This window comes from Meleagris gallopavo, chromosome 11 (assembly GCF_905368555.1).
Source record: "Meleagris gallopavo chromosome 11, MGAL_WU_HG_1.1, whole genome shotgun sequence".
Taxonomy (NCBI): domain Eukaryota; kingdom Metazoa; phylum Chordata; class Aves; order Galliformes; family Phasianidae; genus Meleagris; species Meleagris gallopavo.
Genome location: NC_139414.1, coordinates 12,812,011 through 12,831,939, shown reverse-complemented (window position 1 = coordinate 12,831,939; position 19,929 = coordinate 12,812,011). Strand labels below are relative to the sequence as shown.

The window sequence follows — 19,929 nt, the reverse complement described above, 5'->3', positions numbered from 1 at the left end:
TCAGAGAGAGAGCAGCTGAAGCTATCCACAAACTCCATCTCATTATTGGGGGAAAACAAGAGATCAGAAATGGGTGGACCTTTATTTTTTTTCTTTTAAGAGGTTTTCTTTGGAAATGTAATGGAACAAGAAAAAAAGGATTTTAAAAGAGTTGGAGATAAAAGCTGAAGTTTCCTTTTAAGTAGAATGAAATATTGCACCGGATTGGAATCCTCTCCTCCCCACAAACTTCTTTTATTTGACTAGAGAGGTAAAAAACAATTCTTCTTACAGCTACACTGCCAGGATTGTTTTCCACTCCCCAAGGACATGGTTGTTGTTCTCCTGATCACTGTATTTCAGCAGCAGTCAGGTTCTCACAGCATCTCCCCTTAAAGTACAATCTTATACACCTGTACCGACTCCAGCTCTGATGATAAAACCAAAGCCTGACAGGAACTGAAAGCATCAAGGAGAGACATAGGGCTGTTCCCTGTTTTATGCAAGCTGAGCCTTTTCAAGTGAAGAATTTCAGAAAAATATGAGAATTTTAATGGAAAAGAAGTTGTAGCTAACACTCCTAAGCTGTCATTTCCCAGCAGAGTCAGTGCTTTGGCTACTGAAGGTTAAGGCATGCTCATATGTATGGGCAGCAGAGCACGCAAGATATATTATTTATTTTGATGAACACTCTGCAATTTTTCCTGACATTTTGTGTAATTAGCCAAAATTACAGCAATATTCACCCAGAGCGAAACAGAGGATAGCATAAATATTATGCGTGAGCCCACAGTCACTGATCACATTTCATTTGAGTGTAAACGTGACCCCACAAAGAGACCAAGCACTCAGCTTCTCCTCTGGGATCAGCTCCCAAGTGGGCTGCTGCAAAGCAGAAACACTGGGAACAAAATTCATGCACGAGTATTTAGCAAATGGTGTCCTCCAACCTGCAGAGTTCAGGGGCTGAGGGAAGACTGAGCTCAGCATGCACACCCTGCAAAGATGGGGACAAAGCAGAGCCATCCCTGCTGTATCCACCATGCATTTCTCCAAAGGGATGAGAGGTGTTAGACTTCTTTGCTTAATAGGTAATGGGTCTGAGTCATGGAAAAAATCAAAGCTAGAATCAGACATACGATGTTCTGAGATTTGTCTTCTTCACTGCACGAACACAGCTTAAGACTTCCCATAGCAGTTTCTGAGCATTTTGGACCCAAAATTAGCACATTACTAAATTTCAACAAATATTACACAACATCTAAATGTGCATACAGAAAATGTGATGCTTTTGACGCTCTGGTCTGAAACAAGATTACACTTCAAAGGGCTAGATCATGCTAAAAACAGTCAAAGCCTGACATGTGGTTCCAATTCTTCTTTCTTTCCTTCTGCTTTGTGAGAATACACTTTATCTGCCTGCAGAACATTTTAAATTTTGCACTGGAGCCAATGAAAATGCTCATGGTGTGAGAAAGCCATGACACACCTCCCACCACCTAAGGCTCTCCATGGTGGATGACTGCAAGGTCTCCCATGGGATAAGCAGGTTCACCCCTGCCTGATCTGCTGTCATCTTGGGAATGAGATTCGCTGTAGAATCATTTGAGTTGGAAGGAACCTTTAAAAGGCCATCTGGTCCAAGGTGCCCTGCAATGAACAGGGACACCCACAGCTCCATCAGGTGCTCAGAGCCCCATCCAGCCTGACCTTGGGTGTCTCCAGGGATGGGGCACCCACCACCTTTCTGGGCAACCTGTGCCAGTGCCTCACCACCCTTAGTGTAAAAACCTTCTTCTTTATATCCAATATAAATATCCTCCCTTTTAGTTTGCAACCATTTCCCCTTGCCCTGTCACAGCAGACCCTGCTAAAGAGTCTGTCCTCTTCCTTCATACAGCCCCCTCTGGGTACAGAGAGGCCACTCTCAGGTCTCCCCACAGCCTTCTCTTCTCCAGACCAAATAACCCCAGCTCTCTCAGCCTGTCTGGCAGGAAGACACTGTCCTAAAGAGCATACAGTCACACTGGAAAAGCACTGGTGGCTGTATCACAAGCTCTGCCAGCTCTTTTAGCCACTGTCACAGACGATCCCCACTGAAGCGTGATGTCAGCCCCTGAGGGATGCATGCACGAATGGCTGAAGATCAATAACTGAGATGCGAGGTGCACTCAGACAGCAATTAGACCCAGATCTGGTTACAGGACCTGTGCCAGGGAAAGGACTGGCCCGGGACGAGGTGGATGGTCTAATGTGTGCTTTTCTCACATCTCCTGTGGGCTCTGGAGTCCCTGGAAGTCAGCACAGCTGTGCCTTCATGCTCATTTCTTCATTTTTCAATTTTCTGGAAGACGCAGATTGGCTCTTTGCAGCCTGGCTTCACTCGCAGCAATCCAATACAACTTGACCTTTTGCAAACAGTTTTGCTTTGGGGAATGAAGGGAACGCATTTATTTGGCAGTTCTGGCCATACGAGTGGCAACTGCTAAGCAAAGAAACCATGCATGCAGCCAGAAGGGGAGGGGCAGCAAATGATGTTGTTCTAGATAAATATCAATTAAGTGAGCTTGTTCTATTAACCCCAAGACCTGGCTCTGTTCTTCCTTCGTTTCACTCTGAAACGCTGAAAAATTTCAAGTTTTTCTTCCTTAAAAAAGGAATGTTGACCCCAACTTCCATCAAAGCACAAATACTCCTTTAAAAACAACGTATTCCAGGAATCCCTGCCATCGTCATTCACTGGGGGAGGAGAACAAAGCGCATCTGCAACTTGCAACCCATATGCAAAGCACAAGCAGCCTCCAGAAAGGCCGAGTTATTTCAGGCTTCTGCTACACGCAGTGAAAGGAAAACAGTAGATGTAGCGGTTTGTTTTATGCTCTGGAAGGATACTGTGTTAACACAAAGAGTTCTGTTAGCTAGGGAATGGAGACAAACCGGGCACTACATCAGGGAGTGTAAGGATACAGTTTCCTGACAGGCTGCAGTGTGTGCAGCCCAGGTAAGGAGCTGAGGTACAACAACAACGTGGTCACGGCAGTGATGCTACCCCCATGGCAGCTCTGCTCTCCTCACTGCCCAAGTTGGGATGTTGAGTTTTCTGATAAAATAAGCAGTATCTGCTCTGCTGAAATTATTCTAACTTCACGCTGAATTCAGCAAAGCAGGGAAGGAGGGACAGCAGGAAACAAAGAAGGAAGGAAGAGAGGAAAAAAATCTTGACTTCATTTTGGTATTTTTGGAATACAAGCTTTCTTTTTTTATTATTTCATAACATTTTTTTTAGGACCATATCTTAAAGTTAAAAAAATAAATACACGTGAAATTAAACTTTTCCTCAAAAAAACACAACACCAAAACAACCAACAGATAAGTCAGAGATAAACTGATGTATATGGATTTTTTATTCTATGGGGAGGAAGAATAATCCCTCATGGACCTCTTTTCCCCTGACTTCCATTTGGCTGTTGATGGAGGAATCACTCATTTGCACTGCTTTAATGATGAACCAGCTCTGCTAGTGAGCAGTGTTCACCGCTCCCACAAGCACAGCTCCCACTGAGGCCATGGGGAGAACAGACACCCATACTACTGGTTGTCTGGATGATTTCTATGGATTTTCTTGGCAAAGACTACACCCAGCCCAGAAGCAGCGCAGTGTGCACGCTGACTGATGTGCTCACCTGCAGCCTGTGCTGCAAAGTGGGTTGCAGCTGAGTTTTCCATGCTCTGGAACAACCCAGCAGCCTGCAGTGCTTCTGAGTCCCCACATTTGGAAGTCATGTTTGTGTGCAATACCACCCCCACAGCTCAATTTGATAAAACAAAACCTATTTACTGAGCTGTCTCAAGCAGAAGGGAACCTTTCCCTACTCCTGATTATTGTGCATTCATTAGCACCAGCCACTTGGCACATGTGCCTTCACCCAACACCCCTAGGATTCTTTTCAGCAAGGCAATGTCATTGTCTCCAAGCACACCTTATCCCTAGGCCAAACTGATGGGGGATAGTACCAAACCCTACAGAATAGCAGTGTGATGGGGTCCCTCAGCTGTATGTACACAGACATACACACAAACTGTGTGGAGAAACACTGAGATGCACCCTGAATTCTGAGACACCACAGTGGCCAAATTCCATGGGTTGGTCGTGTACTGCAGCTCCACTGAGAGCAATGACCATAAAAGTGAGCAAGGACTATGAGAAAATGAATGGAGAACTAAAAAAGTGCTTCTTCCATGAGCTTCAATCATCACTTTCACTCCATACGAAATCAGAAAGGATTCAACTCCAATGTTTAAAGGAGGAAAATCAACTTTTTACAGGGGTTGATAGTGATAGGACAAGGGGGAATGGTTTTAAGCTAAAGGAGGGAAGATTTAAATTAGATGTTGGCTAAGTTTTTCACAGAGAGGGAGGTGAGGTGCTGGCACAGGCTGCCCAGGGAAGCTGTGGCTGCTCGATTCCTGGAGATGCTCAAGGCCAGGCTGGGCTGGGTGCTGGGCAACCTGAGCTGGTGCTTGATCTAGCAGTTGGCAACCCTGCATGCACCAGGGAGTTGGAACTTAGTGATCCTTCAGGTCCCTTCCAACTCAAAGCATTCTATGATTCTGTGATCCAATGGACTCGGGGGAATTTAACAGCTTACAAAATAGACAGACTTCTCAAATGTTCAAATGATTCTGTGAATGAACAAGGTCCTTCCGTGTCCTTCAGCTGAAGTTGCTCTTATGTTTCACTTATACTGCTGCAAAGATATCTACATGTATTTATATATATCTAAAACTCTAAATCTTCGTCTATTAATCAAGATGAGAAATACTGCAGAGGGAAAAGCCATTTTACGTTATTGGGTTGTTTTTTTTCTACATGTGAGCTATTTCCTTCACTTTGGAAAATGCCTTTAGATCTCCTTAAGGAAAAGCATCTTTTCCCTGGAGAATCACGGAATACATATCAGACAGTGGGGAAAAAAAAAAAAAAGGAAAAAAACAGAGGTTTTTTTTGTTCTTCTTGACGGAAGAAAAAATACTGTTTGTGACCCTGAGCTCTGCATTCCAAGCTAGAAATCCTTTTTCAGAAATGAAGCCCAAAGAGATGGAGATGATGCTCTGCAATGGCTGCTGCTGCAGAACCCAGCTCCAGGCTGAGCTCTGCCTGTGAAGATGAGTGATGAAGCAACAGCGTGCTCAACAACCTGCACCCACCAGCCTAGTGCTAGCACTACAAAACAGTGCCTGGAAGCTTCAGTTCAGCCACAAAGGGACGAATACACTTGGTTCCACCATTTGTTGGCAGGGAAGCCATGGGAGAGAAGCAGTGCCCAGTCTTATGCATTCAACTCTTGGATTCATTGTTCTTAATCAAGCCTTAATCAAAGGTTACATCTCCTGAAGCAGCACCAAAAAGCCGTGCCACACATTAATTTCTTTGCAATCCTCCAGCAAGTTCCTATGGTCAGAACCAAATACATATTTTAACCTTTTCTAGCCATACTTTATACATATAACTGTGCAGGTGCTCTTCAGCATACACACATTTTGCTTGGCACAACTGCTGCCGAGAGCCTGATGAATTCACAAGAATGGGATTCAGCCCATGTGTCCAAATCTGCAGCTCCGTCCATCACATCGGCGTCCTTAGTTGGCCTGCCTCAAACTGACAAGTCGTACCTTAGAGCCAAGTGTGTAGAAAAGATAACAAAAAAGAACACGGGAAAGAGAGAAGGAGACCATGCTGGGCGAGCCGCCTTTGCCCATCACGAGGTGGATGAAACGAGTGCAGGCTTTACAGCATGGTGCTTACTGCCACCGACCACCAAGACGTCCCCACAGCCTGTTTTCCCCAGGCACCCAGAGCTCTGATTATACAAGACATCCCTGCATGGACCTGCTTCCAAAAAGCTGCCCACACCCAGTGCTGAGCCAGCCCCAACTTCTCCCAGCTCTGAGCTCTCCCTTCGCTACGACAACAGGAGAACTGAGAAGTGGAGCACGCGGTGCCAACCAGCGCCAAGCGCAGCTCTGCTCACGCGCGCCATTCCTGGATATTTCAGTTGCAGCACTGTGTTGCTTATTATAAACACTTAATTGACGTAAGCTCACACCATTCCTTTACAGAGGCAAAGAACATGGGGAGTGTGCTGGGGTGGACGGGAGGAACTGGGGCTCTGTGTTGAGCAGTGCCTCGGTTTCACTGTCTGCACAACGGGGTGAACTCTCTCCATTTAGTAGAGCTCGCCAGGTACTGTGGATGCATATCGCTCTGTCAGAGTGAAGTATTTTAACAGTTACTCCCTACAGCTGTAAAACAAGGTCATGTTTAGGAAGGTAACAACAGTTCCCCCAGAAGCGTGCCACTTCCAAATGGGATCTACCCCTTTTGAACACAGGTGTTTCTCACGTTCCTCTCACCATGCTAAGCTGCATGTCATTAAGCGCACATAATCACTGGGCTTGTGGGTCACTGCACAATGTATGCACATTTCTTTAAACTAGTTTCAGTTCATTTGCATGTCATTTTCTATGCACAGGAGTGACTCTGCAATGAATAAATAACGCGGGCACAGCACACCCCCTGCACCAACAATGAGAACGGCAGCAAACCCAGCGGTATGCAACCCTCTGAGCAGCACACCTGAGCCCAGGAGTGGGATGCACCAGTAGAACAACCCTTCATTTGAAGACTGACAAGAGGGAACTGGGCAGTTGGTATTTTTTTAAAGCAAATTAATTTCTCTACTTGTTTAATTTTATAAATGGAATACGGTGCCGGTTACAAGTGATTGACTGTCAGCTCTGAAGACTGAACAGTTTTATTTTTACAGCACTGACTAGCATTGATTCTTCCTCTTAGTCAATAAAAAGTCTTCCTTAAATCACTCTGGTGTGTAACTTATTGAACACCTCCCTTAGCAAGAAAGCCCATGCGAGTGGAGGGAATTCTTAGAATTTAGTGATTCTTCATGGGCATCTAGTGAATCCAAAGGAAGCAGAATTACACCTACAGCTGGGAGCAATGGGATGGGACCAGTAGCAAGACTGACCACCCACACCCCACTATAAAAGTCACTCAAACTTTAACGAAACAAAGCATCTTGAAATCCAGAAAACAGGTCTAGATTTGGGTTGAGAGCTGACCATCAGATATGATGATCTGAGAGGTCTTTTCCAACCTTAATGGCTCTGTGTTTTTATGGTTTCCACCCTTTGAGTCCTTGGCTTGACGGATATCACTCAATAGCAGATGGGGAGGAAAAAGGAATGAGAAAAGGTTCCATCAGCGAGAGTCCAAGGTCCCACTCTTGATCCCACAAAAAGGGATTCCTCAGACAAAATGAGAACACTTTTTGGGAAAGAGCCATTTTATGGTCTGGATTCACAAGGTAATTTAGATATAGGATGGCCCAAAAGCTACCACTCACAGTAAAATGAACAAATTAAGAAAAAAGCAACATTGTTTTTTTCCCTTTGAATATGTCAAGTCACGCTGTATTTCAAATATTTTGCATCCTCTCTTGGCAGTTGCTTTAGAACAGATCATTAGTAAGTCTGGTTTGCAGCCTAACCACATGCACTGTGAGTCCTGAAGCATTTTGCTAGCTGAATACAGCCCCAGCCCCACAGGCTGTGTATGGGGGATGCTGGCAACAACCCAACAACCCAGTCTTCTTTCCCCTTCAATCACAGCCAACCATGAATGGCCTTTTTACCTGAGCGGTTCTCCCTGTTTTCATTCCTCCCCCGAGTGCTGATCTCAAATCTCAGCCTACAGCCTCAGGAGCAGCCACCACTCGCTGCAAGGTGCACAGATATGGGAAATATGGCAGGACTACTCAGGTTGATGACACATCCCTAAGAGATGAGTATGTGTGTATCACACTTAACCATGATACTAACAAACACCTGAGGAAAGGATCTGCTCACAGCGGCTTCTCAAAGCAAGCTGTGTTTTACTTTATTTATTTTTTTTTCTCTGAATGTTGGTTTCTAGCAATGAAAGAAAGGAAGGAAGAAGTAAATAGTAATTCCATTGAGAATTCAGGAAAGGCCTTTTCCTGCCAGGTGCTGAGTTTTCATGCTGACCAAGGACACCTGAGTGCACTACTCAGAACTGAATCTGTGGGTGATAGGACTTCATGGGAATGTGAGCAACACGTACATCAGCACAGAAGTTTTCCATAAGGAACGGAGACTAAGCGCACATACAAACAAATAAAGGAAAGAGAGGAACAGGAGGCTGTCCCAAAATGCATTTCTAGGCTCTTGCAAGCTCGGTATTATGTGCAACAGTCATGGAGCTGCCATCTGGAAGGCTTTCAGAGCTAAGGAAATTCCCCATGCAACTCATCTCAAGAAGCAGCACTTGAGGGATCGAGATATCAAATGGCCACGATTCTAACTGATCCTCGGCTTATCGATCCCCTTGTCACTATGCAGAAAATAAGAGCACGTTATTTGAAAAGCGAACCTAGTGGGAGGTGGGAAAATACGACCGTGAGTTAAGCCGCTGGGTTCCTCCTTCGGGCTGCGGCGGAGGGCTGAGCCCAGCGACCCCGCAGCTCGGGGGGAACCGCAGCGCCCGGGCGAAGTTGAGCGCGGAGCGAGCCCTTCCCCCGACGGCTGGAGGCACCCGGGAGCGGAGCCGGTCCCCACGGCCCCGGCCCGCGGTACTCACCCGGTCTCCTCCTCACCGGCCTTTTCCTGCCGCTGCAGAAGCGCACTTTGCTGAAGACCCCCAGGACGTGCCTCTCGCAGAGGGAGCGCCCGTCCTTGCTGGGGCTGGAGCGGCGCTTGGAGGCGGACACCCGGTCGCTGTTGGACTCCCTCGCCTGCCGCTTCTGCCGGATCAACGAGCTGGCGATAGCCGCTGCCATCGCCGCTCATGGGCCCCCCGCGCCTCGCCTCGCCGCTCCGGTCCAGGGGAGCGCGCTGGGGCCGAGCCGCCGCCGCGCCCCGGGGGGACGGGGACGCCCCGCTTAGCGCGCCGCGGCCCCGAGTCCCGGCAGCGGGGAGGGCTCAGCCGGCCAGGCGGAGCGGGGCGCTCCGGCTAACAACCATGGCTGGCCGCCGGACCCCGCCGCCCATGGGTCCGTCCCCGGAGAGCGTAAATCCCGCCGGGCCGGCGGTGCCCCCACGCCTTGTAAATCCGGGAGGCGGCCGCCCCGCTCGCAAAGGTCCGCCGGCGGCTGCTGTGTCCAGAGAAGGGTGCGCGGAGAATCCGCGGGTCCCCGCGGCGCGGCTCCGCTCCGCTGGGGCGAGGGGCCGTGGGATGAGTCAGAGCCCCCCCGGCCCGCGGCCGGCCCCGGCCCCAGCGCGGTGGCTCCCAGGCGCGGCGCGGCACTGCGCGCACATGGACGCGTCCCGCGGCTCCGCTCCGCTCCCGCGGCCGGGCTCAGGGCGAGCCGCGCTGCATTTCTGTTTGCACTCCTCCTCTTCCTCTTTTCCCCCCCTCTCCACTCCTCTCGCGGAGAAGGGCGGGAGGGGAAGGCAAAGCGGCCACGAGAAAAAGCACCAGGCCGGCGAACAAAGAAAAAAGAGACAACGCAATTAAATTAAATTAAATTAAAAAAAAAAAAAAAAAAAGAAGCGGTCCGGCCGAGGGTACGGGCTCACATCGCCGCAGCTCGGCGCCCCGGGCTCACAACGCCATGGCTGGTGCAGCTCCTCCAGCCCCGCTCGCCGCCTCTGCTCCGGCCGCAGCTCTCCCCGACGGCAGCAGCCCGCATCGTCCGGCCCGGCCCGGCGGGAGCCGCGGGCGCTCAGCACCGGGGCGGCCCCGGGCCCGGTTGCCGCGGCGGGGACGGCGGCAGGAGGAGCGATGCGAGGCGGGGAGGAGGAGGAGAAGGAGGGCGGTGTGGGGGTGCGGCTGCCGCTGCCGCTGCTCCGTGCGGGGCTCAGGACTCTTCGCGGTGCCGCCCGACGGCGGCGGGGCGTGGAGGAGCCGCGCCGCACCCGCCGCCCTCCCGCATCCTCCGGCTCAGCCCGGCTGTAACGGGGGGGGGAGAGGGGAGGGAGCGGCCGGGGAAGCCGCCCCCCCCGGACTCCCACGCAGCGCGGGGCCTCTGCCAAAGCGGCGGGGAGCTCCGCAGCCCCGCGGCGGTCGGTGCCGGCCGGGAGCTGGGCTACGAGCTCGGGGAGGATTGCAGCTGCTCCCCGCTCGCCCTTCTCTACGCAATCCTACGTGATCGAGGTTCGGATGAGAAAAAATCGCGCAGGCAGAGAGAGGCAACTGCAGCTCCGCGGTGGCTCTGCCCCTTTGCCCGGGCAGCCCTCGGGAGCCTCCCCGGGCCGCCCCCATCGAGAAACTAGCATCCCTGGGCCCGCAGCCCCGGCCGGCCCCGACCCGCCCCCACGAAGCAGCCGCCGGAGATGCGCTCAGCCGACTCGGACACCTCCGCGGCCGCCGGGCTCTGCTGCCCGCCGGGCGTCCCCACTGCTTTCCCCTATTCTCTAGACAGTGACAGGGCTGCGTTGCTGGGGGGCTGTTGTCTCGTCTAGGGGGCGTGAAGGGCGGCTGCAGGGGTGAGGACCGCTGGGCGGTCCCAGGTCACAACGCAAGCTTATCAGCACATGCTCTGATCGAGGCAACCAGCCTGAGCTGGGTTGACTCCTTTTTTCCACACACAAAACTTCAGTGAACTAAATTTAAGATGTAGAAATACGCCTCTGGTCATACGGGCTGTTGCTGCTGCCGTTAAGAATGGTGGCTCACCAGCTTTCAGATTCAAGTAAGAGAGACTATATCTGTACGCTGAAAGTGATGAGCAGTAGGGTACCTGGGAGAGCATAGGGTTAGGAAATCTCAGCTTCTCCAAGTATCACAGGACAAGCAACAGTGGCGAGGTGAGACTGAATCCAGTCCCAAGGGTGCCGGGATGAAGCGAGCCCTTTAAATCAACTGGGGAACCCCCTGGGAATCACCAGCTTCAGCAAAATAATCGGTGTCACCGCTTCGCAGCAAGAACTTCAGCTCTTGACTATTGTAATGCATGGGGAAAGAAGGTAACTGAAATATCTACCCATTGTGACCACAACGATGAGCTAAACTCCGGCATTACTTCCTGATATTCACTCATAATCCTGTGGATGCCAACGGGGTGGAATCAGGTTCTCCAGGAGAGAATAGGGAGGGAAGATATTCATAGCCATTCAGGAGATATAAATGTCAGGCTGTGGATTTCTTTTTAACTGCTGCCAATTTGTTTTTTCTAGCAGATTTCGCTGTTCCAATCAATAAAATTTTTTCTTTCCTTTCCTGTAACTAAAATGCTTCGTATTTTAATTTTCTCTGCTGGATTATTTCATTTGACATCAAAGAATGCTGCAGTACAAGGTACAGGCATGGCCTAAAGAAAGCTGTTTGCAATCAGGGAATCACTGTCTGAACTGCCAGTGAATTATCCAAAGCTCCATCTTCAAAGGATGTGAGCAAATCTGATATCTCCCCAAGAAAGAGGTTTTCCATCTCTACATAAAGCTACTTTCTAACTGTAGTCAGGTCAAAGAACTCTGTTTTATCCCCCCCTATTTTAAATAAGTTTCACATATGTTATCACCTGACTCATTTATTTTCTTGTGTAGCCGCAAACCCAAAGCAGCAGCTCTGCACTTAAAAATGATCCTAATGGGTGATAAAGCTGCTCACAAGCCTTGTTGGTGATTTGCGGATCTAAGAAGAGAGCTGCTGCAACTCCAAAAAGGAATGCTTCTCCCTGGTCTCTCAGCCTCTGCAGTAATGGAATTAAATTAAAGCAGAGCTTCTGAAGCTGAATATAATATTGCGTTTGCTAGCACACGGGTCCTTATTTATAGACGGCCAAGTAGTCCATGGTTTGGTTCTCAATGCAGGCACCGTGCCATGAACTCCTGGTGACATTACTGGCATGCACACCTGCTCTGCACCACTCTGGATCACACCCCAGCTCGCAGCGGTTCAGAGCAGCCCGTGCTTCTAACAGCACCGAGCGAGCCCAGAGCTGGAGCCAGGGAACTGAAGGCCAACCTCATCGTGCTCCTGCACTGTCATTCTTGCGGGGGAAATGTGTCATCTTAGGTGGGCTGCCAAGCGAAGCAGAAAGGCCTACCCGTGCTCTACACTCTGCCAGCAGAAGTTCTCCCCTCCAACTTCCACCAGGGGAAGCTGAGCTGAAGCCGCCTCCCTGTCTGTCTGTCCCAGCTGTCCCTCCGAGGGCAGCACAGCACACAGCAGTGCATGGAGCGCTCCTGCTGCAGGCCGGCTCTGCACTCCTCACTGCCACCAAAACAAGCTCCATTGTTCGACCAAACCAGCCCAATGAGGTATTTTTCCTTAAGGCACACAATTCCTTAATCTCTCTCTGCACTTTTTTCTCTCTCTACATATAATAGTATTAATACAATATTAACATCCCTATAACCTATAATGATTAAGGCGGTTTTTCTCCCTTCCCCTTCTCCCTGGTGCTCCCTCCTCTTCTCCAGCCCGGAGAGCTGCACACTCCACACTGTGAAGAGGGAAGGAGTGAGCTGCACTCATTCACAAAACAAACAAGCAAACTGTGCTGTGACCACATTGGAGAGATCCCGGTGTTGCTCCTACAGATGTTGGAAAGGCCCATCCCGCACATATGAGCAAGGAGAGCGTTCTCCATGCCTGATCGTAAGGCCTGTTAAATGCCCCTCAGTCCTCACCCCAGGCAGAAAGGAGCCTACACAGTGGGCATGTGCTGTGGAAGGAGGCCAACATAAACATTTCAACGTGCTGTCACCTCTGAGGCTCTGAGGCTTTGTTCACCCGATAAATAAATTCTTCTGTCCTCAGTGCTGAGGTTTAAAAACGAAGGCCTGGATGAATTTCAGAGCTTTACTGGCTTGAATAGAGAAGAGATCTAGAATTGCATTCCCTTACCTTCCCAAACAGAATGATCTATCTAGGTCAAAACGGAGGTTATTGGCATCCTTCCTTAGCGAAGTGCAATAATTCCCGCAGGGCTGCTTACAGAATATCCTGTTTATTTTTCATAGAGCCTTCAAAAGCCATGGGCTATATTCTGTAGATTTTGTCATTAGGCATATCTCTCTTCTACTAATTCTGTGCACAGACAGCAAACCACAGATAGAAATGTATGCTTTTTTTATTTGCTCTTTTATGTGCACAGCTACTAAAAATGCATGCACAAAGTTAAGGATGGTTTAAATTTAATGGCACTGTAAAATGTATCAGTGTATTCCTGTAGCTGAATGGGAAAAGAAAGGCACCCATCTCTCGCTGATAATTATGAATGGCCTAATTCACATCTCATAGCAGCATAGCAACAAATCTCTTCCAATAGGAAGGCACCGTTGAGTTTGGAAGTCTGCATGCAGTCACCTTTTAAGAATTATACCAAATTCCCACCCTGTGTAAATTACATCTAAAATACGTGCATTGCCAGGTCTGCTTATTAAGTGGAATTAAGCCCATATCCATGTTTTATTAACTCTGTTCTTTACAAGGTAGCCCCTTGCTGCATGTCTGACATAATTAAAATTCAAGCAGCTTTGGCATTCCCCAGTCTCTCTGCGTGGGTGGACTTTTTAAAAAATATGCCTGGGTAACCTGATAAGGAAAAGAAAAGACCTTACAGTATTTCGGTTGTTTTATATGCAGGGTAATTCTGTTTACAATGCATGGTTTTATATCTGCGTTTGGATGCCTAATAAGAATTCACATGGCCCCTTAAAAATCTGCTGTTCTGGGAGAGAGATCTGGCCCTAAAACAGCAGCAGAGCAGGAAAACTGGCTGGCTTTCTGGGCTTTTCTCGCGCAGCTGAGCTCTGAGCTGACGAGGCCTTTTAATAAACACAGAAGAGCGAACATAATCTGACTGCTATATGAAAATAATTTATTTAATGGGCCCCTCACCCCCTTTTTGGCTTCACAGATTCAATTAAAACAGAATTTGCAACTCATCATGAGAGTATCATTAGGCTGTGCAGCGCCTTTAGAAACAAGTCTGGCTGAGGAGAGGCCGGGTTTGCTGCCTGTAGCTTAAAGCCAGCAGCAGGGCAACAGCCACACAGAGTGCAGAGTGAAACCACTGCTAAAAAAAACAGCAAGCCCAACTGGAGCCTGGGGAAGGAAACTATTCTCCTCAGGTTTTAAATGTTTATGCTTTTTGCTTTCTAAGAGAAGAATTCTGCTTGACAAAGGTTTTATCTCTCCTTGGTGACCTGCTGCCTGCACCAGGTGGAGGAAGGGAGCACAGGAAAGCCTGACTCCACCGCAGGCATCTGTGGCTGTCTAGGAACAAATGTTCTTGATGCAGTTTCCTTCAAGAAGATGAATACTTTTGTCTGCTGGGTTCTGGAAGGATCTGCTCAAAGCAGGATCTCAAAGGGAATGAGATCGTCCAGAGGTTCTCCTGCTGCACACACCCTGCTGCTAAGGTGGGCTCCATCAAACAGGGACTGAAAGAGATTTTGGAGCAATGGAAGCTGTTCCTGCATAAAAAGAGAAAGTTCTCCACAGACTGCTTGGTGTTGTCACACATCGGAGGGCTTTGCTCAGCCCCATCCATTGAGTTTTTTGCCCCTGCATTTCCCAGAGGGATCAAGGCATGAAAAAACTGCTGTCCTTGAAGTCCTGTGCTTTAGTCATGGCTTTCTTAATGGTGGGAGGCCAGGGAAAGGGCTGGCAAACAACTGCCCCATGACAGCCCCTATGGAGAAGCACCAAAGGGTCTACAAGCAGGGAGCAGCGGAAGGAGAGGGACTTCACACTCCAATAATTTTGTGCATGGCAGAGCCAAGAGGTCCCTTGGCCGATGCAAGGAACACAGGAGCACACACTTGAGCACATGGGAAGGAGACACATATCTCCTTGTCTATCCCGCAGCTCCTGAATTTGAAAGACAGAACAGGCAACTGCCTTCTGTCCTTCCTCCCTTCCCTCCTCTTCCTCAATGAGTTTCATTCACCATTCAGAAACTCCCTCCATCTGCTGAAACAGGTGAAGCAGACAACAGAGAGCAACCCTACCTCACCCGCAGGGTAGTGATGCTTCCAGGAACAAGAAAAATCTTGCAACCTTCTCTCTGTTGGACAGTTGGCTCTCTGAACCCTACATAAAGACATCCTGCAGCCCACTTCAGCCAACACTTTCAGTAATGTGAGAAGTGCCCTATTCCAGAAGGTGATGTGGTCTGGGTGGAGTGGGGCTGTGGCCCCTCAGTGCAGTTTCAGCCCCAAACCAACCCACACCAGGACTCAGAAGGTCTGAGTGTTGCTTGTGCTTTTCCCCTTCCCCATGAAGAAGGAAAGCTGCTCACACACAAAACCTCCTCGTGTTGTCAACACGCAGCCAAACACTGATTCCAACCAAAGGCATTTTCAAGCACGTCGGGAAAAGCCTTTCAATTTAAAGTTTCAAGCTGACTTTGCTGAAAGTCATACAGATCCTCCCTGATTAGATCCTGGCTGAGGCAAAACAGCCCGATTATGTGATGGAGTATGAGAAGAAGGGAGGGAGAACAAACCCCCGTTGCATCCCTGCAGCAGGGCTATGGGAGCGTCAGCGCCCCAGCAAGTCAAGGCTTGGTGACACCATCCTTGTTAATGCACGTAGATGGCACTGGCATAGGTCAAGATGGGGAGGCAGGGAACAAAGCTGTCAAGAAGAAATAACAAGCTCCCCCTAGGCCCATAAATCTGTCTGCACAGAATGGTTCCTGCCAGATCTAAAGCCTTGGAAAGTTCCCTGACCCCAAACTTGGCTTGGCTCTTCATGCAGCCTCCAAATCCATGGCAGCCCAGCACTCAGCCTCAGGTTGTACCTCAAACTCTGTGGGGCCAGAAAAGTAAGACTCTTATGGGTGCTGTTGCTCAGCTGAGACTCTGCAGCTCAGAGAGCTTGCAGAAACACAGTGACTCTGACAAAACCTAGTCCTCCCACTGCCATGGAGCTCTACAGAGCAGGAGTGCTGGGACATTAATCCTGCCCTCAGGATGTTTCTGAAGTTACATGCATCCAGATTGCATCTTATTAAACCAAACCTGCTTATTTCTCCCACACACTGAAAGGGCATACTCAACACTAAATGTAAATAAGAGATTACAGCTATCATACAGCTAGGACAAGGTTTGAAGACTCTCTCATCCCCTGCTGTCCTAAAGTGCAGTGTAAAAAGGACTGATGAGCATTCATCACTTCCCCCACATACCCCTGCCTCAAAACGCACCTCGTGCTATCTTTGTTGTCTTTTATTTTTCTCCCCAGCAATAAATCAATGCTTCCATCTCCTCAGTAAAATGAAATCCCATATCTTTTCTCCCCTGAGTCTCACAAACAGTTATTGCAATCCAGACACCAATAAAGATATCACTGGCCTGGAAGCAAATCTAAGTTTGCCAAGGATACAAAGACTAATGCAGCAGTAATTAATGATCGCAGCGGGTTTGGTGAAGGGACGGAACTGACTGGGGAATGGAGTGCATGCAAACAAGTTTCATTTTAATGCAGCCAGAACAAATTGCCAGGAACAAAGAGTGCAGGATATATTATTTCAAAACTGGGCATGCTTTTTCAGAGAGCGGCGACTGCAGAAACTGGGAGCCATGGGAGAGAGATGACCCAATAGGACTGCAACTGGGAGAGCCCGAGCCACATGGGGTGCACCAGCAGAGCAATAGGGAGCAGGAGGAGAAATGCTGCTACTGTTGTACCCAGTGTTGCAAACACCCTCAATGATGCAAAGGCTGGTGGCCTGTTCATTCTTGTTGATCAGTTGTACTTAGCCTGGTAGCACTGTGGCCACTGATAGTTTGCTGTTGCTGAAAGTCTGGACGCAGAAGAAAAATGTTTGAGATGCTCTGCACCAAGAGAATGACAAAGATGACTTGGTGCTGGCTGATAAATCTCTCACCTCTCAGTAAGAACATTTTCAAAAGAAGGAACTCTTCAATCCAGCAAAGTCAGGATGAGATCCGGAGGCTATAAGTCAAGGCAAGGCTTGCATTTATTGTTAATAGCAAAGGCAATTCATCAAGAGAATGATATGGCAAGAGTTGTGATGGATTCTCTATTGTTTTATCCTGAGAGTCAACCTCTTTCAAAAATAGATGAGCTGATATCATAGCACAAAGGGTACAAAGAGCCCTGGAGAGGTCACCTCTGCACTGTGCCAACAGTGCCTTCATCATCCCTCACAAGGTTGGTCCAGACCCTGCCTAGGGACCTGCAGCAGTGGAAATCCCACAGTCCCTATGGGAACGTGGCTCAGCACCACTCTCAGCTGCAAACAGCCCTTCCTAACACCTCATCCAAATCTCATTCACCTAGAAGTTTCTTGCTCTATTGATATTCCTGTCACGCAGGACTTACTGTGCTGTCCTGACCTGAGCAAAGCAGGAGACTCGGCAGTGCAATCACAGCCAGTCCTCTCCATCAGGCAGCACCAGAGTGGACAGGAACAGAAAGCCACTCTGCAGAAAACCATGAAGTTTCAAAGTTATGTCTGTTCCCCATAAGAAATGAAAACGAGACTTTTTGGAGATCACTAGGAAATGCCAGAAGAGCAAGAAAGCACACTGCTGCAGGAGTGTTGGTGTTTGTACCACTTTCAAGACCAAGATTCAGGCTTTTGCACAAGGTAGAACAGTGGCATGAAACCAGAGCTTTAAATACCCATGCAATGGGTGTTTCTGAAATGACCGTTTCCTTTCTCCTCCCATAGTTCTGATTAAAAGTTACTTTTGAATGGAAAAAAAGAACCATTATCAATTGTTTAGTGGTTCCTTCTACAGCTGTCTGTCACAGCCTCTCAACCTATGTCAATCGTGTCTATCCCTCCACATGAATTATAGCTTTGGCCTTTTCTGCTGAACTCCAGGAGTACTTAAAGCAGAAGCTGCAATAGCTGCTTCAATAACTTTGTAGGACTTTTCTGGGGCTTTCCAAGAATAGCTTTTGAATACTGGCAAACCTGTGCTCGTTCCCTTCATTCCCACTGTCCCTACAGCTCATCTTAGACAAAAAGTTCCCATGCTGTGTGATTTCTTTCCTCTCAGTTCAGCTATGTATTCTTGCTTGCCCTTCATATGTATGTTTCTTTTCCCACTTCAGGGAAAAACTTAGTGTCTCTTCAGTCTTATTCACTGAGTAACACAAAACACATTATTCAGTTAAGGACTTCTTGGAGCCTATGTGCTATAGACATGCCACTGACTGAATTTGGTGTCTAGAGGCTGCTCCTTTAAAACTGCAGAAATATCTGGGGAGCGACAGCCTTCTACCAAGCACAGAGTGACAGGCAATGGACCACTCTTACTCATCTCCTTTGAAATGCTTGTTAAGGATGAGAGGACAGCACCTCTGATTTTCCCTTTCTATCACTGCAGAGAAGGCTGCAAAGCTGGGAATATGCCTCCTATGGCAACCCAGCAGTGTCCATGACCCATCTTTGTCACGGACCCCATAGCATTTATAGGAGCCCATGGACACTGTGGGTCAGCAGGGGTACAGGGCAGCCTTTGGGAATGAGACAAGCTGGCAAGGCAGCCTGCAGCACTTCAAGTGAAGATGCTGTAGCATTGCCAAGTGTTGTCGGATGCAGGGAAACTCACAACAAGAGCTTTCATCTTTCATTATGATTGAATGCTTCAGCTCTGGCCTGTTGGAAATACCATCTTTTGGGATGCTATAGGCTCCAGAAGTTCATGCAAGGCAGTACAAACTGGGAGACAATTCATGTGCATTTCTTTTGGCAAAAGTTTTTTCACAAGACTGGCTGTGCTTGCAATTGGAAATTGTATGATGTTGAGGATAGGGAATCTAAATTAAAAGCCTCTTAAGTGGGTGCTTGAGTAATTATTGGAAGGCTTCTGAAGAGACATTTTTGTCAGTAACTAAGGAGAACATGGCTTTGTGCTGGGTACAGGTGGCAATATGGCAACACAGACCATTGGCACTCCACACGGGGCTGAGCAGCTATCCACTAGCTGTACAGATGTACTGGGATTTTCTGCTCAAAGAGCATCCTTTAAAGTTGAAAGAGGGCCAGGGCAACAGAGGAGTGGAAATCCTGATTCTCTCAGTCTCTGATTCTCTGCACCAAACATGCACAAAATTATTTTTCTGCAGTTCCCTGGAGCAGGGATGGATCTTGCTGGCATCTTCAGTCTGCTATGGCAGATGCTTCTAGAAAGTGGTGTCTCTAATCCCCTCTCCAGCCCACCTTCAACACTGTCAAATGTGGGGTTCAAGAAGGTGCCCTCATCTGAAAAGCCTGACCCAGCAACAAAGCGAATGAGAAACAGAGAGCCACCTTTAACTCCACAGCAACTTCCTCAGGCACTTAGGAAATTAAGTCTGCAGATCTGCAGCCACCAGGGCTGCGTCGGCCTCCTCATTAAAGATGCAGGTAAAGAAGCTTGAAGACAGTAGCAGTAAAAGGAACATATGCAACGCAAACATGTCCTTGTGAAGGAGCATATTTCATAGACACTTCATTACCTTCAACAACTTTCAGGTCCTTGCTTATTCACTAGCGAGTCTAAACTGTCATGAGCCAAAAAATATGGGCTGGGATACAAATGGGTGTGAATGAAGGAGGCTTCCAGACCTGACTGATGCTCCCTGCATGCTGCAGTCCCAGCCCCTTGCACTACTAATGCTCCCAGCTGGACATGGGGCATACAGGGCATCCCTATGCAGCACCCACAGCTCTCATCACAATTCAACAAACCAGGGGGACTGCTGCTGAGCTCCCCTCCAAATCCAAGTAGCAGAATACAGGCACCAGGTACTCAATCTAGAAAAAGCTACTTCCGGCCTTAATATCTGCACTTGGATGGCTCCAGCAACTGATAGAATCCTCTCACTTTTATTTCTTCAGTGTAGTGTACAAAGCCTTCTTTTTGTTCTTATTTATTTAAACCATTTTGCATGGACTCTGTCAGCTCAAATTTGGCCCAGCTTCTCAAATTTGTGAA

At 48.5% G+C, this 19,929-nt stretch overlaps 1 protein-coding gene across 2 annotated transcripts in view; it reads right to left on the bottom strand.

The window, feature by feature from the left end:
- FGF12 (fibroblast growth factor 12) overlaps window positions 1–19,929 on the bottom strand; it is a 189,371-nt gene that overhangs the window by 74,900 nt on the left and 94,542 nt on the right. Inside the window, exon 1 of one of the 2 annotated variants that reach the window (XM_085232428.1) lies at window positions 8,657–10,181. The exons of the other annotated variant lie outside the window; for it this stretch is intronic. Coding sequence (XP_085088554.1) covers window positions 8,657–8,855 — 199 coding nt within the window. The 5' untranslated portion in view covers window positions 8,856–10,181. Of the gene's footprint in view, window positions 1–8,656; window positions 10,182–19,929 lie in introns of those variants that run through there. 2 annotated transcript variants of the gene reach the window in all.